General features: G+C 42.6%; 1 protein-coding gene across 1 annotated transcript; it reads right to left on the bottom strand.

Moving 5' to 3' along the window:
* Positions 1 to 7,359: 7,359 nt before the first annotated feature.
* On the bottom strand, positions 7,360 to 11,917 carry LOC115118554 (homeobox protein MSX-2-like). Its single transcript, XM_029647193.2, has 2 exons — positions 11,481 to 11,917; positions 7,360 to 10,426 (listed from the first exon to the last, which is right to left on the bottom strand). The coding sequence occupies exons 1-2, from the start codon at positions 11,818 to 11,820 to the stop codon at positions 9,966 to 9,968; spliced, it is 801 nt and encodes a 266-aa protein (XP_029503053.1). The 5' UTR covers positions 11,821 to 11,917; the 3' UTR covers positions 7,360 to 9,965.
* Between the last annotated feature and the right edge of the window lie 5,367 nt (positions 11,918 to 17,284).

The raw sequence follows: 17,284 nt of genomic DNA, 5'->3' as shown, positions 1-17,284 counted from the left end.
ACAATTGCGCACCAATTTAGACAAAGGACACCGGGCGGACACCTGGCAAATGTAGTCTCTTATGGCCAATCTTCCAATGATATGCCTACAAATACTTCACAATGCTGCAGACATCTTGGACGAACGGCAGAGAGCATAAGCTTGTTCACAGCACATTCACAGCCATATAAGGAGACGATAGTAAAAAGCTTCAAAAATTCAGCTCATTTCCTGTTTGAGGTTACATCTTGGTTTCGCCTGTAGCATCATTTCTGGGGCACTCACAGATAATATCTTTGCAGTTTTGAAAACGTCAGAGTGTTTTCTTTCCAAAGCTGCCAATTATATGCATAGTCGAGCATCTTTTCGTGACAAAATATTGTGCTTAAAACGGGCACGTTTTTTATCCAATAATAACATAGCGCCCCCATAGGTTGAAGAGGTTAAGGAGAGGCATGCTTAGCCGAGTGATCATAAGGATCCAGTGAGTATTGAGGTTGGTTGGGGTCACGGCGATTCAGACAGCTAGCCGTGCCATGGGTAGCAAGCTGGCAGAGGATGGAGGTCTGTTTTTAGCCACCTCGTGCGTTTCCGTCGGTAGATTAGTGAGGTTCCGTATGGTAGAGGGGACCAATCCAATTGGCAAAATAGATATAGTTATAGTGACCCAAGAAAATTGTCCGATAGATAGATAGCAGCCGATAAGACAGCTAACGATTAGCGGGCCACAGATGGGCGTTCAGGTTATGTCGCGACGGAGGGGCCAGTTGGATAACTCCCTCGGGCAGATAACGTCGGTAGTCCAGTCGTGAAGGCCCGGTGGGGCTCCGCATTGGGTCCGGATAGGTGATTGTAGCCCAGGAGAGGCTGATGGAACTCTTTAGCTGGCTAGCTCCGGAATAATTTATGTCTGCTCCTGGACCGACGTAAGCAATAGTCACTCGGATACCAGCTAGCTAGCTGCAAGATCCAGGTGTAATGTCCAGAGCTTGCGGTACAAATCCGGGGATATGGAGAGAAAATAGGTCCGGTATGCCCTTGTCTGGGTCGCGTTGTTGTAAGGGTTTTCATCTGGTGAAAGAGAGGCGGACCAAAATGCAGCGTGGTGGTTATTCATGTTTTTAATAAAGTTATACATATACATGAACAGACTAAACAAAACAAGAAAAGTGAAAACCTAAACAGTCCTATCTGGTGCAAACACAGAGACAGGAACAATCACCCACAAACACACAGTGAAACCCAGGCTACCTAAGTATGATTCTCAATCAGAGACAACTAATGACACCTGCCTCTTTATTTTTTACTATTTAATAATAGTGAAGACATAAAAACTATTAAATAACACATATGGAATCATGTAGTAACCCCTCTAAATTTTACAAATCAAAATATATTTGAGGTTTTAGATTCTTCAAAGTTGCCACCTGGATGACAGCTTTGCACACTCTTGTCATTCTCTCAACCAGCTTCATGAAGATTGCTTTTCCAACAGGATTGAAGGAGTTCCCACATATGCTGAGCACTTATTGACTGCTTTTCCTTCACTTTACAGTCCAACTCATCCCAACCATTTAAATTGGGTTGAGGTCGGGTGATTGTGGAGGCCAGGTCATCTGATACAGCACTCCATCACTCTCATTATTGGTCAAATAGCCCTTACATAGCCTGGAGATGTTTTTCGTCCTGTTGAAAAACAAACGATAGTCCCACTAAGCGCAAACCAGATGGGATGGTATATCACTGCAGAATGCTGTGGTAGCCATGCTGGTTAAGTGTGCCTTGAATTCTAAATAAATCACTATAAGTGTCACCAGCAAAGCACCCCCACACCATCACACCTCCTCCTCCATGCTTCACGGTGGGAAACACAAATGCGGAGATCATCCGTTCACCTACTCTGCATCTCACAAAGACATGGCGGTTGGAACCAAAATCTCAAATTTGGACTCATCAAACCAAAGGACAGATTTCCACTGGTCTAATGTCCATTGCTCGTGTTTCTTGGCCCAAGCTAGTATCTTCTTCTTATTGGTGTCCTTTAGTAGTGATTTCTTTGCAGCAATTCGACCATGAAGGCCTGATTCACGCAGTCTCCTCTGAACAGTTGATGTTCAGATGTGTCTGTTACTTGAACTCTGTGAAGTAGTTATTTGTGTTGCAATCTGAGCTGCAGTTAACTGTAATGAACTCATCCTTTGCAGCAGAGGTCACTCTGGGTCTTCCTTTCCTGTGGCGGTCCTCATTAGAGACAGTTTCATCATAGCGCTTGGTTTTTGCAACTGCACTTGAAGAAACACTTAAAGTTCTTGAAATGTTCTGGATTGACTGACCTTCATGTTTTAAAGTAATGGACTGTCATTTCTCTTTACTTATTTGAGCTGTTCTTGCTATAATATGGACTTGGTCTTTAACCAAATAGGGTGATCTTCTGTATACCACCCATACCTTGTCACAAAAAAACTGATTAGCTCAAATGCATTAAGAAGGAAGAAAAATCGACAAATAAACTTTTAACAAGACACACCTGTTAATTGAAATACAATCCAGGTGACAACCTCGTGAAGCTGGTTGAGAGCATGCCAAGAGTGTGCAAAGCTGTCAACAAGGCAAAGGGTGGCTTTGAAGAATCTCTAATATAACACTAATTTGTTTAACAACTTTTTGGGTTATTACATGATTCCATGTGTTATTTCATAGTTTTGATGTCTTCACTATTATTCTACAATGTAGAAAATAGTCAAAATAAAGAAAAACCCTTGATGTAGTAGGTTTGTCCAAACATTTGACTGGTATTGTATATTAATCTGCATATCTAAGCATACCTCATGAGCTGTTTGTATCCTCCTGACAGGTGGTTATTTTTTTAACGAAATTATAAATGCTTCTCTGCATCTCTGATAAAATCTGGGTAAAAAAATGTGAGTCTTATTCAGTACATTTAGTTATTGCTTGCTTTTGTATAGTCTATCAACCTTGCCAACAGGCAAGCCAGCTAAGATAGTTAGACAAGCTAGATACTAACTTGTTTGTTAGCCTGAAATGGCTTCTTTGTATCTAGTTATGAGGTTGGGAGATCAGAAACCTATCTGGGCTAGCTAAAACCAACCGTATAAAATTACTATAGGTGGCTAGTAGTATTATACAGAAACAACAAAGATATATTTTTTAAGCAGGACAAATCTGTAGGGGCACGTGCCCCTGTGCCCCATATGGGGATTATGCCTCTGCCTCTTCTCATCCATTTCCTTTTATGTCCCATTTCATCATGCAACTATACTGAGCTCCCTTGTGTAGATTGATCTTAAAATACGTGTTATTTCTTCTTGTATTCAATGGAATCTCTCTGCTTGGCTCCTGATTTCACACGGAGCCGCACATCAATCACACAGATTAGGAGAGGGTAGGGATTCATTCAGACTGGGGAATTTTCACAGCTAGAAGAGCCAGTTCAGGTGCTTTGTTGTGGTGAATGCAATGATCAGACTGGTTCCACCAGGCCAGTGAATGTGCAACACAGTCTCTATATTGCATTGTAAAATACAAAGACAATCAATTACATTCATTCATGCTATTCCCTCAGTCGACTGGTGATTGACAACCCTGTCTTGCACATTCTAGAAAGAAACAAGAGGCATCGATTGCAGTTCATTGTTCAGATATGCGGTAAAATAAAACTGGGATTATCATAAAGTCTGTGTGTTTCCATTACTGGAAAATGTTCAACAGAATGGTACTAAGTAAAAGTGTGACAACAACCACAGACTCGAACTCACTCAGGCACCAACACACACAGCAAACAAATCAAGCTTCTGCAAAGGATAACAGAAAAGACAACACTCTAAAAAGGAAATCATGATTAGTGACTGAAAACACCTGTGTCCTTATACTCTCTAGGGCAGTCTCTGCTGTCCTCTGGTGACAGGGGGAACCATGACAACGAGTTGAAGACTAACAGATTATATCATAAATGTGAACAAGTATAAAAAGTCACATACTATTTATTTAGTATTTACATATTTCCTAATCTGGTTCTCTTCTCTGCTCCTGGGTTCTCCCTCACCACATCACAGTTCAGCGTGTTGGATGTTTATCTCTTCATATCCTATATACTGTCCATTCGTGGGATTTGTGTGATGCTCTATACTTGGCATCTATGTGTTCCGGCCATACTCTCCTTAAGTGGATTTTGGCCCTTTCTTTCGCCTGTTTAGTATGTCCGTCGTTAACTGGATGTGTGTATGTCTTTTTAGTACATAATGTGGTCTGGGGCCTCATTTATAAACGTTGCATAGGCACAAAAGAAGGCTTACACCACTTTCTAAGGAAACTTTGGAATTTAGATTTATAAAAAACTAACTTGACGGGAGAATGTGCGGTCCTCCACGGACACTTTGACCCATACGTACGCACATGACCTGGCGAAATGAGAAACTGCGACTCCAATGGAAGAAGGATGAATTTCGAGAAACGCTTTGAAATTGATACCATTGTGTAAAATAAATCGAAACATTACCTCTCACGTATTATAGATGAAGAGTTACCTGGAGTGCACACAAAAATGTAGGTTAATAAATACAAACGGAGATATCTGTTTTTGCTAAATAACCCCTCAAATATATTGTACAGTTTAATCGGGAATCATATTTATTTGGATCTGTAATTATTAAACAATACTTGCATGTTATGAAATATATTCTCATAAATAATAAGGTGAACAGACAAATGACGTTTAAACTGATGCAGTTTTCGATGCCTCAGTCGGGCACATACGAGCGCACAGTTTTATACAGTATATTGTTATCACATGTTCGTTGCGCAGAACTGTCAATGTGATAATGGCCCTGCCACTGTCAGTTACAATCAGGGTAATTACCACACCTGAAGGTGTTACGCAATTGTGTAGCTTTGACAATCAAACGGGTGGGTATAAAAATGCATGAAATTATAATGCGTAATGACGCACAACGGCTGCTTTGGCACTGTTGGAAGATTTGACGAATGGAAGAATTCGGAGAGAGTGAATTTTCAGAGACCAGCTAGATTTACTGGGCGATGGTGAGTGGCTTATGAGCCGGTTCCAATTACCAAGAGTTGTTCTCTTGGATCTCTGTGCTGTAGTGGGTCCAGCATTACAGAGAAACACCCGCAGAAACCAAGCCGTGCCAGTCCCACTTCAACTCCTTGGCAACCTCGTTAATAGCGTCGATGGCGTCTCTTTGCGTTTGCAGGACTGCATCTGTGAGGACATGGCCGCTGGAGGGTTGTGACGCATGAGGTGCAGTGGAGACGCCGGGGCTGGGCGCACTCAGCGCCTGCGCAACCGCTGGAAAACGCAGCGACTAAAAACAATAGAAAATGTCAATTGTTTGTGTAAATGCTTAAACTACTTGAATGCATTTGATCTACTCTTTTCAAACGAGGGAATACTAATTACATACCTGGAATATCTGGTGCGTATTGCATGTCCGTGTCCCACGTCACTACTCCACACAGGAGGGAATCCCTTATAACGACAAGTCGCTCATCAAGGGGTTGAACTACGGTGTCCCCTATTCCCCGCCCGTGGCACAAACTCTTTGTAAGGCTATGCACCTTTTATCCTGCACTTACGTCGGGCCAGGTCGTACTTATTTCTGAGGTCCGACCTTCTGAGACAGCAGCATTCACAGCGTCCGCCACATGCTGCCACTCGCCTTTTAGGCATTTGTAATGCCCACACTGTGTCCACCAAACAAATGTTTTTTTGCTCCAACAACTTCCATCTCACACTGGGTGAAATTTCTTTAGCCTTTCTGGCGGGATATTGTTAGAATTGCGTCAATTCGAATCTGGTATCAGGATAAATATGACAATGAGTCACCGATTGTATACTATGTATTTTTTATTAGCTAAGCAATAAGTGGTAAATGCAATTTTCGTATATACGGGCTCTCTGTCCCACCTCGCAGGGCAAAACAGAGAACTGACCTGTTCCTGACAAAGATATTATAATATACCCTGATGACAGTAGTAGTTCTGGCTTCCGAGTAGCTCAGAGTAGAGACTGCGCTTGCTCAGCCTATTGCAGGCGCTCAGGCGCTTCTGTTGATAGATGTAACTGTTGCTGTGAAGAACATCCATGCGCTCATGCTCGATACCGTTATCTAGCACCTGGCTCCTGTTATCTAACAAAAGACCGCTTGTTCTCGCAACACCCCGCTCTGAATGTGCCCCCCAACTCATTGAACAGTTCCTGTCTTCATGTTATTCTGTATTTTTCCATCATGAGAAAGGCCCATGGCCCTGAAACTGTTAACAATGTTTCAAGTCAGCTATGTTGCATAACACATACATACATCCACACAAGCCAACAGCAGATAATATTCAATCATATATATGGTCATGGCTATAATGTAAAACACAGAAACCTCATAATATGCAGTCCAGTATGGATAAATATGAATTGAGGGCGTTTCACTGCCTATTTATGGGCTTAAAATGGTGCGACAAGACGTTCGCTCACGTGCACCAAATTTCGAGTTGATTGTGATTTATAAAGAGTAACCGTCGTGAGACGTGCGTGCGCACTGTGTTATAAATCAGAATATTTTTGTACATACGGGAATCCTCCGCACTGTTTTATGAGGTCCCTGGTCCTACTCTCCATTTGAGGATTTTGAAACAGATTTGATGTCAGTCAGAGTATTTTCAGGATTTTGTGACAGATTTGATATCAGTCAGAGGATTTTGAAGCAGAAAACCAGGTCTGTGTTCTCCAGCATGACTAGAAAGCAGAGGATGTGTCCCAAATGACACCCTATACCCTATGTACATGCCCCTATACCCCATGTACACACGCCCCTGTACCCAACGTACACGCCCTATAACCTACGGAAACACCCCGATACCCTACGTACACGCCCCTATATCCAATGTATACACCCCTATCCCCTACGTACATGCCCCTATACCCTATGCATACACCCCTATAGCCTTTGTATACACCCCTATACCCTATGTACATGCCTCAATACCCTATGTACATACCCCTATACCCAGAGGCTGTTGGTCTCATCTATCAAATCAAATCAAATTGTATTTTATTTGTCACATACACATGGTTAGCAGATGTTAATGCGAGTGTAGCGAAATGCTTGTGCTTCTAGTTCCGACAATGCAGTAATAACCGAGGGGTTCTGTCTGGGCATGGTCTACTGGGTTGCGGTAGCACAGGACAGAGACTGTGTATGTGTGTGACATGTCAGACTGTGTCAGTCAGCTGTGACTGTGCTAGCCGAGCTGAATCACATGGTCCATTGCCCCTGGCATCCTTCTGATGACGCACACACACACACACACACACACACACACACACACACACACACACACACACTAAAATGTGGTCTTCAATTTTATTTCAAAGATAACCGACAAGGGAGATGAGCTTGTACAGTAAGACATACAGAGAGAGCCTAGTCGGGGGCTTACTGTGCTGAACCAACTACAAAAATGGGATATTTCTACATCTAGTGGATGTTGGTAATACTGCAGGACACCAAATGTAGACAGAAATGTACGTTCTCACGTTCTTATCATTTTCAAACAAAACATAATTTCACTATATATTCCAGTTCTATCAGTTAGTCAGTGTACCATACAGTGGGAATGTGTGTGTGTGTGTGTGTGTGTGTGTGTGTGTGTGTGTGTGTGTGTGTGCCAGTAGACTGCTAAGTAAGGAAATGAGAATCAACCCACTCATATAATATCCCTCAACTTCTTATCACTAAACACACACATCATTTCACACAGCATTGGACTCAGAATCAGAGGATAAGCGCAACTAGAAATGGGCTTGATTGAAATAGAGCTCGGCATTTAGCACAGTTACAGAGTTCAGGAAGAGCGAGAGAGAAAGTTAATGAAAGGTCTACAGTTTGTGGATGGACAGTCAAACTCAATGGATAGAGCTGAGTCTCTGTGCTGCGAGGAGATATGGAACACATGCCAACAATCAAGTCAATGTGAGAAGTGTTATTTGCAGAAAATGTGCAATTTTCTTGTGAATATAATTATGTGTTTAAAGTCAATTGGGCGATGAAAATATGAGTCCCAGGATAAAAGCACCACTTTACCTTGGCACCCAGTTGACCCCACACACACCCAGACTCAAACACACAACCTGACCCCAGATCTGTTTTTACTTTAAACCAACTCCTCTAGTCAGACTGCGGTTAAGCACATACAGATCTGGCAACAGGCTTCCAAAGACATTCATACTGCTTTAGCAATAACCTGGGTCGTATTCACTTGGCAACAAATGGAAGTAAACAGGCTGAAACAGGGAGGGACTACCTGAACTTTTCCAATAAGAAAGGTTTGTTTTCTGTTGCAAAGCATTTCTCTACGGTTTGCATTTACGAATACAACCCAGGGCGGTTCAGTAAGACCCTGAGCATTTAGCTACACATTCTTCAGTTTAAGGACATTAAAGGGATTAGGGGTTAAATACCAGATGATTGGTCTAATGTGTTATGGTTCCTCGTGTAATGACATGGCTCATTTCTTCTAAGACGTCAGCTTGAGGGGGAGGGGCCGACTTCAAAGTTCCCAAACATTATTACAGTATAATATAATATTACAGTTTAATATATATAGCTATTGGTTGACCTAACTGGTTTAATATATATAGCTATTAACTAACCTAGCTGGTTAAATCTACCTCCCCCACTAAAGCTTAAGCCTAATTTACACCTGGCCCTGACATGCGTCCTTTGTTCTGCTCTCGTCCATATTCTGATTGTGCCCACATTTTCAGACTTCATCTACACATGGTATTAAAATGTTATTCTTATCCGTCCACTGTGTCCGGACTCAGAATCAGAGGTGAATTAGCCTATATTACACGTTTTAAAGCTCCATATACAAAGTTAAAGGTCGGATCAAACAATCACATCAATACATGATTAAACAATACACTTGCATATGAAATTCTGTCGAATTTAAGCAATTCATTCTTTGTATTTACCAGACGTAGAAGCATAATCATGACTAAAATACACACTGTAACTATAAGAAGAGAAGGTGACAACAAATCAAAAGACTAGATACTCAGCAAATAACAATATTTATATTCAACATCAGACCACAAACTATTTACACTTGTAGATACACTTCATAAAATATATATTGTAAACTGGGTGGTTCGAGCCCTGAATCCTGATTGGCTGACAGCCGTGGTATATCAGACATTAAACCATGGGTATGACAAAATATTTATTTTTACTGCTTTTTACATTTATTTTAACTAATTACATTGGTAACCAGTTTATAATAGCAATAAGGAACCTCAGGGATTTGTGATATATGGCCAGTATACCACGGCTAAGGGCTGTGTCCAGGCACTCCGCGTTGCATCGTGCATAAGAATGACCCTAAACCATGGTATATTGGCCATATACCACACCCCTTTGACTCTTACTGCTTACTTATATTACATTTATGCAATAAATGTTGTCCTATATGTATATCACAAATATGAAAGTCTAAAAATAACCTTTCCCAAAGACAGGAACAGAGACATCAATAATACGGTTATAGAGATAATCTGGCATTTACGGAGTGATCAGACAAACGGGAGAACCAGATCAATATCCTTCGGGAACGATCCAACTAGCTTTGGCAAATACAGCACAGGTCAGGAGGTTAGGAGGTCAGGGCTATAGAATAAATGAACAATTACCCTGCAATGATGCTTGTACTATGGGTGTTCTGATGCACTAGTCACTTCCGTGACAAACCAGGGAACACAAGGTACCATATAACAATGTACACTTCCACATCTCTTGAATATATCAAAGTAGGTCCAGCACACTATATTCAAAGCACCCCTGAGAGTTAGGGTACGATTTAATATCTTGTTGTAAGGTTCATCGCACGCACGCACGCACGCGCATGCATGCATGCACACACACACACACACACACACACACACACACACACACATCTCAAGACAGGTGGAGGAGTCCGTACCCTACAGGTGAGGTGTACACCCCCAGATGTGGTACTGTTGTTAACAGAGTGGTATGTCTGAAGGGGTACCACTGTCCTCCGCACACCCCTGAGACCCCCCCACCCAGACCCTCCAGACTGACACAAAGGGGGAACGGCAGCGAGGAGAACCCCGGGGGATAGAACCCCGACTTGGATCCAACACCTGCAGCGGAAATCTTGAGTTTTTCCACATCTGCCTCCTGCAGTCTCTTGGCTTTAGCCCGTCGGTTCTGGAACCAGATCTTGACCTGGGTCTCTGAGAGGGACAGGGAGGAGGAGAACTCAGCCCGCTCAGCGATGGACAGGTACTGTTTATGATGGAACTTCCTCTCCAGGGACAGGAGCTGGGAGGTGGTGAATGGGGTCCGGGGCTTCCTGTTGGTCTTGTGTTTCCTCAAGGAGGGATTGACCTGGTCTGGAGGGAGGGAGGGGGAGGGAGGGAGGGGGGGGGGAGGGGGGAGGGGAGGGGGGGGAGGGAGGGGGAGGGAAGTAGGGAGGGAGAGAGGGAGAAAAGGAAGTAGGGAAGGAAAGAGGGAGAGAGGGAGAAAAGGAAGTAGGGAGGGAAAGAGGGATGTTTCAGTAAAGGCGTAATGAGTGTTTGTGGTATTTGTCAACACTCAATAGCCTAAACATGTCATTAATATACAGAAAGAGAACATTAATCAAAATACACTGAGTGTACAAACATTAAGAACACGTGCTCTTTCCATGACATAGACTGACGAGCTGAAAGCTATGAACACTTATTGATGTCACTTGTTAAATCCACTTCAAATCAGTGTAGATGAAGGGGAGGAGACATGTTTAAAGAAGGATTTTTAAGCCTGGAGACAATTGGGACATGGTTGGGTATGTGTGATATTCAGAGGGTGAAAGGGCAAGACAAAAGATTTAAGTGTCTTTGAACAGGGTCTGGTAGTAGGTGCCAGGTGCACTGGCTTGTGCCAAGAACTGCAATGCTGCTAGTTTTTCATGCTCAACATTTTCCTGTGTGCTCAAGAATGGTCCACCACCCAAATGACATCCAGCCAACACAAAAGCATTGCTGTCAACATGGGCCAGCATCCCTGTGGAACGCTTTCTATACCTTGTCGAGTCCATGGCCTGACAAATTGTGGCTGTTCTGAGGGGGGGGCAAAAAGAGGGGGTGCAACTCAATATTAGGAATGTGTTCCTAATGTTCGGTATACTTAGTGTACATACACAAATACATGAATTAAGCCTTCTCCCTGATGATATGCAGTGTATTGAATGATATTGATCTGTAGATGGAATGGTATAAAACTACTGCACACTAAGACTTTTCCAATTCTATTTCAAAGTGATCTTATTTCCACATAGGCTACAACTTTAAAATAGAGTAGAAAACATAAAAAACGGATATTTCCCGATAGATCAGCATGGGACAAAAATATACCAGGCCGTAGGCTATTCAATAACTCTTCTACAGTATAAGGTTGAGCACTTACTGAGCGCTGGAGACAACCTGCACCGCGGTGATATCCATGACGCACAGTCCCCTGGTTCCGACGTCTCTGATTTAACTGGCGAAGAAGACGGGTCAAAATTGTGAATAAAGTATTCTGGACTAGACGGCTGTCTGGACACCGATATAGAGTAATTCCCCAGGGGAGAGATTATCGTACCGCTGCCGCGTCTCCCTCCTTCGCTATGAGTCCTATCCAACATGATCGCTTCCACACTGAAAGGTAAAGGTGATAAATGTGTTTTGCGCTCCTTAAACTGCCTCCGTGGAGGAGTGTCCTCGTAGGTTGAAAAGCCATCTTTCGAATCTACTGGAGAATCCATGCTTCAAGTAAACAACAACATGCGCATCTCAACTGTTGTCCGCGGAGTCAACAACACTTTCTCAAGCTCTGAAGTCTGTGTCTACTCTAAACTCACGAGAACGCTTGTTTAAAGTATTGGGACTTTCAACCAATTAAAACTATGAAAAAACTGTAGAGGCGGAAGGAGACTTGTGATTGGCCTGTGAGTTTGGGGGATTTGGGTGTGGTCCTGGGGGGTCTTGAGGTTAAAGAGACCCTCGGGACACACTCCACTCCCCCTAAACACTAGGCCGGGTAAAAACGAGGCTAATTTACCGTTAACTGCGTGAGAAGGAGGATGTGGATGGAAAATATCTGATAACTAGTTCATGCTTCATTCCCTCAATGAAGGCTATTCCTCCAAATATGTTGATTAGGCCTGCCTAACCCCATTTTCCCAGAATTAATTATATTATTTATATTTTAAGAATTAATATAATACATAATATGCTACATTCAACAAATGAAGGACATGAATCAATGATGAAAAATAGCCCATTGCCTTAGAAGTGAAAATGAAAAAAGACTCTTTCAGTGCAGTAAATAGACAGCAGGTTGGCTGACAACATCACGAAAATGATGCACAGCATCCATGGGTGGCTGAAAGCCTGTGCTGTTATGTATCTGAACCCGCCAGAAACAATGACAGAAAGCTGCCATAAGGAGGAGTCGAAGTTGACTCGTTTCAGCTTGTACGTACGAACGTAAGGACGGAGACAGATCCACAGACCACGCCCGGTTTCAATCATGGGAGTGTTTTTGCCAGGTTCAGCCCTGTGCTATCTTACTTGCAGACTAGTCCAGTGCTGCTGATAGGGAGCTGGTTGTAGTGATATATTAGAGCTTGAGCCCCTGTCCTACAACTGTACCTCCCTCTCTGCTATTAGCTTAATGTGTGTGTGTGTATAGGCCTATGTGTCATCATAACTTGTCTCTGGGCGTCGGTCGGTGGCAGGAAGATAAAAGTGGATCAGAGAAACAACTTAAGTGTTGTGTTACCACTTCAACACAGTCAAAGGACACAGCTCTGGCTCTGTGGAGCCCTGAGTCTCTCTACTCATGTTGAAACTCGCTATGACCTTAAACATCACTTTGGTAGTCAATCACATTGGTAATCAATAAGAATTATGTCAGTCAACCAGGGTCCCAAATGGCACCCTATTCCCTATGCAGTGCATTACTTGCCCGATTGCAGGTTAGTAAATGACTGTCATTACATTGTTGTAATTAACACTGTGTAATTAGGCGTGTGGAATCTGTCTCCTTTAAGCAGGATTTTTTATAAGGGTAATGAAGGTAAATTACTGCCTTCCTGAGGTGTGTGGCGCCTGCTCACATTTGCCTCAGTCTATCATCACTTAGACTGAGCAGCGCTGTCAGGTTAGGGTGTGTGTGTGTGTGACTGTATAAAGTACCTGTAGGGCTGTGCATATGAAGAAACAGTAGATATACCAGCACAGACTAATAATAGTAATAATAATAATAAATATAATCTTCCAAGACAAAGCATCTCTGTCCTGTAGAGATCATGGATGGTATTCAAACAAAAGCATTATCCGGAAAACCTAGAAATGATGCGTGGCCGCGCTCACACACACAAACACAAGCACGCATGCATGCATGCATGCACGCACGCACAAACAAACACAAACAAAGAAACAAACACACACACACACAGATTCATAAAGGTCTAATGATGCAGAGGGGGGGAGGGGCTGACACCACCACACTAATCCTCAACTGATTACAGAGCACAGCCCAGACACACTGGAGGCACTTAAATAATGCCTGTGTGTGTGTGTGTGTGTGTTTACAGCAACACCAGCCCCAGCCTCATGGAAACACATGCAAATCAATTAAGGGTCTCTCTTTCATCCCTGCAGTTTCCCACTGTGATCTGTGTTTGTGTACGTGTGTGTTTGTTTAGGTGTGTGTGTCATAGTTTAGCTGGGTCAGGAGGAATAAGAGGAAGTGTATTCACGCCTCCAGGATAATTATAGTTTAATGAGAAGAGGCAATTAGCTGGAAAGGCAGTGAAGGAAAGAGAAGAGCGTGAGGTTTATATCAGAGCACAAGAAAAGTTCACCGATGTTGACATCCTTAGATTCCACCCATCTCCTCTCTTCCCTTCTCTCCTCTTTCCTCTCCTCTCCTCTGATTCCTATCCCTGGTTAAGGGGGCAGAGTGGCTACACCAAGCCCAGCAGGGGTCTGTCCCCTCCTCCCTGACTCTACAGACAGACGGCCAGCCGTAAGGAAATGTGTTCACATCTCTCTGGTCTCTCTGGTTGTCCACCTAAAGGTCAGTGTACCAGGAGTCCAGCATGAGCTCCAGACCACTACAACCCTCAGTCCCATTGATTAGATATCATACAAGTAGCATTGCCACACACACACACACACAGAGCTCTCTGTTGGTTCCGCATTTCTGAGTTAAGCTGGGGTATCTTTAGCCATTAGGAAACTTAAATACATGGTTTCCTAGACGTAGAGACCAGGGGGAAGGAATGGCTATGGGGCGTAGACTAGCAGCTTTACTCTGTCTCCTCTTTAATAATGCAATTCTGTTTGAATGGTGTTTTCTGCTCGACAATATTTGATCCTAATTGCTTCAGCATAGACCCTCGTCTAATCTACCCCAGAAGCTAGCCTGAGGTCTCTTATTCTAGAAACCAGGGGAAGGGTCTATATTGTTGTACAGAAAATTGGCATTTTATTTAATGCTATTTTCTGTACAACAATACTTGCTTCACTAAAAACCCAGGTCTAGTAGCTAGGACAAAGTCCCTGTTACGGTAAATGAGTGATGAGGTGTGGAGTCAGGCGCAGAGAGCAAAAGATGTGGGAAAAAACACGCTTTAATGTCCCGGAAACATAACATGAACACAAGTAGGAAAACAAAATGATCAGAAATATAAACGGACAGCGTGAAACCCAAAATCAAACAAAAACCACTCAAACAACAAAACAGACTAACAAGCCCGCACGAAACAGAAGCGGGCTGAACAAGCTATATATAACCCCACGCTAACAACCAAACAAGAAACAGGTGATACCAATCAGACAAAACCAAAGGAACACAGAACAACGGATCGATGATAGCTAGTAGACCGACGACGACGACCGCCGAGCGCCACCCGAACAAGAAGGGGAGTCACCCTCGGTAATATTCGTGACAGTCCCTTAAGCATGAAGCACTGGAAAAATGTACATATTTACATTTTATCTGTCATCTATTGTGAATAGAAATATTATATATATAAAAAAAGCATGAAACCAGAATCTCACTTATCACAGTGGGAGGCCGTTTATTCTCTTTCTCAAAAGCGATACCTGCTGTATGGCAACCCGGTAGCATCAAACCTATATAAATACAATTTTTTATTTAACTAGGCAAGTCAGTTAAGAACAAATTCTTATTTACAATAACAGCTTACCAGTAGGTTAACTGCCATGTTCAGGGGCAGAATGACAGATTTTTACCTTGTCAGCTCAGGGATTTGATCCAGCAACCGTTCAGTTACTGGCCCAATGCTCTAACCACTAGGCTACCTGCCGCCCTAGTAATTCTACTTGTAGAATCGCAATGCTTGTCAGTGGCCAACAACTTGACTTTGAGCCAATCAGAGGGCACAAACCCCCACGTGGGGGAGCAAACAGGAGTGACAACAAAAAGGAAAAAGAGGCCATTTTCTCTGTAAATCCAGTTAAATGTCATGAGTCAGGTACACTACATTTGCATTGTAAGCTGTGGGATGGTAGCTAGCTAAGTGCACAGATGCAAAGCACAACACTAAATAATTCCTCCAAGCTAGCTAACCACTGTAGCTAGCATTGATATTATAATTCAATCACAATGGATTAGTTTCCATGAAACAGCTGCTGAGTTAGTGCAACGCTACTGCCACCTTCTGGTTTGGAGTATTTTAACATGGCTGAGAGGCTGACGACTTCAAGGTCTTTGCTGTGTGAACACAAACGAGATTGACTGCCGACACTCTGTTCAGAGGTGCTAAGTACTGTTGTCATATATTTGACAATCCTACCGGTGTGTCTGAGCTATGGATTAGAATCCTTGAGGAAAACCAGAAGGTAGCTACAGGCCGAAGCTACTGGAAGACTGATGTCCTCTACAGACTGGTAACCAAGACAACCCTTATTACAGCTGTCAACCCTAATGTGGGTTAATAGTTAGAAGAGCCTCTTCTGAAAGTACATGGTGTTCTGACTGTTTCAGAGACCTCTTAGTAATAACAGGTCTGGAGACAGGTTAAAACAGGCAAATCACTGAGTTGAACAACCTATTCTAAACAGACTGACCCACACTGTCTCTCTCACTGTGTCTGGAAGGATATTTTCCGAACTTCAATGGACAATATAATCTAAGCCTAATTTTTCATTCCGTACCTGTCAAACTGCGTCCACAGAAAAGGGTTTGATGACAAAAGTCAAAATAAACTTCAAGTTAACTTCAACCCCATTTTGATTTAATTATAAGTATAGTTTAGATCTAGGATTAAATTATAAAAACAACAGTGAAAATAGTTATTTCCTAAGTAGAAATGAACTGGGAAAGCCAGTGCTTTCTGGTTAATTTAGGGCACACAGGACTTGCATTATCAAATAGCACCCTATTCCCTACACAGGGCTCTGGTCAAAAGTAGTGCACTATGTAGGGAATAGGGTGCCATTTGATATTGTTATAACATAACCTCCACCACTCCCTAAAGACAATTTTCTTTCTAGAGCACAGTGAATAAACACACAGTATAAAATGCTCTCACAGTACAGTCGAGTACATAAGACGTGTGGGTTTGTGTACGCATGTCTGCATTAAACATCCATGTTCTTGTCCTTTGGTCCCCCAATTCTAAATGACCAGATTTCAGTGACCACTGGTTCCCAATCACAATAAATGTCTGAATTGTAACCACTTTCCAGGGAAGAATTTATAGTGGGTTTAGTTTTGCTGGTATATTTTCCCACTGTTTGCTTGTTGCTCCAACTCATCAATATAACCTAAAACAGCTGGAACCACAACTCTGGCTCAGCACTGTCAACACAATCAGACCTCATTTCTCATTAAGGATGTAAAAATAGGATTACTTGTAAGCATGTCAGAGAAATTATAGTGTTTGGACAATGCAGGACATTATGGTTGCCCAGTGTAAAGTCATGCTTGTGTAACGGCTGTCTTGAGAAGAAGGTGAGGACCAATGCGCAGCAAGTGTCCATTTTTAGTTTATTAAAAAACTGAACAACAAACAAAGAAACAACCGAAACAGTTCTGTCTGGTGCAGACACAAAGACTGAAAATAACCACCCACAAAAAACCAATGGAAAACAGGCTCCCTAAATATGGTTATCAATCAGGGACAACGATTGACAGCTGCCTCTGATTGAGAACCATTCCAGGCCAAACACAGAAATAGAAAATCATAGACA

Source organism: Oncorhynchus nerka, linkage group LG6 (genome assembly GCF_034236695.1).
Source record: "Oncorhynchus nerka isolate Pitt River linkage group LG6, Oner_Uvic_2.0, whole genome shotgun sequence".
In the NCBI taxonomy this organism is placed as follows: domain Eukaryota; kingdom Metazoa; phylum Chordata; class Actinopteri; order Salmoniformes; family Salmonidae; genus Oncorhynchus; species Oncorhynchus nerka.
Note: the sequence above shows the minus strand (reverse complement) of the source record. Positions and strands in the feature narration are given on the sequence as shown.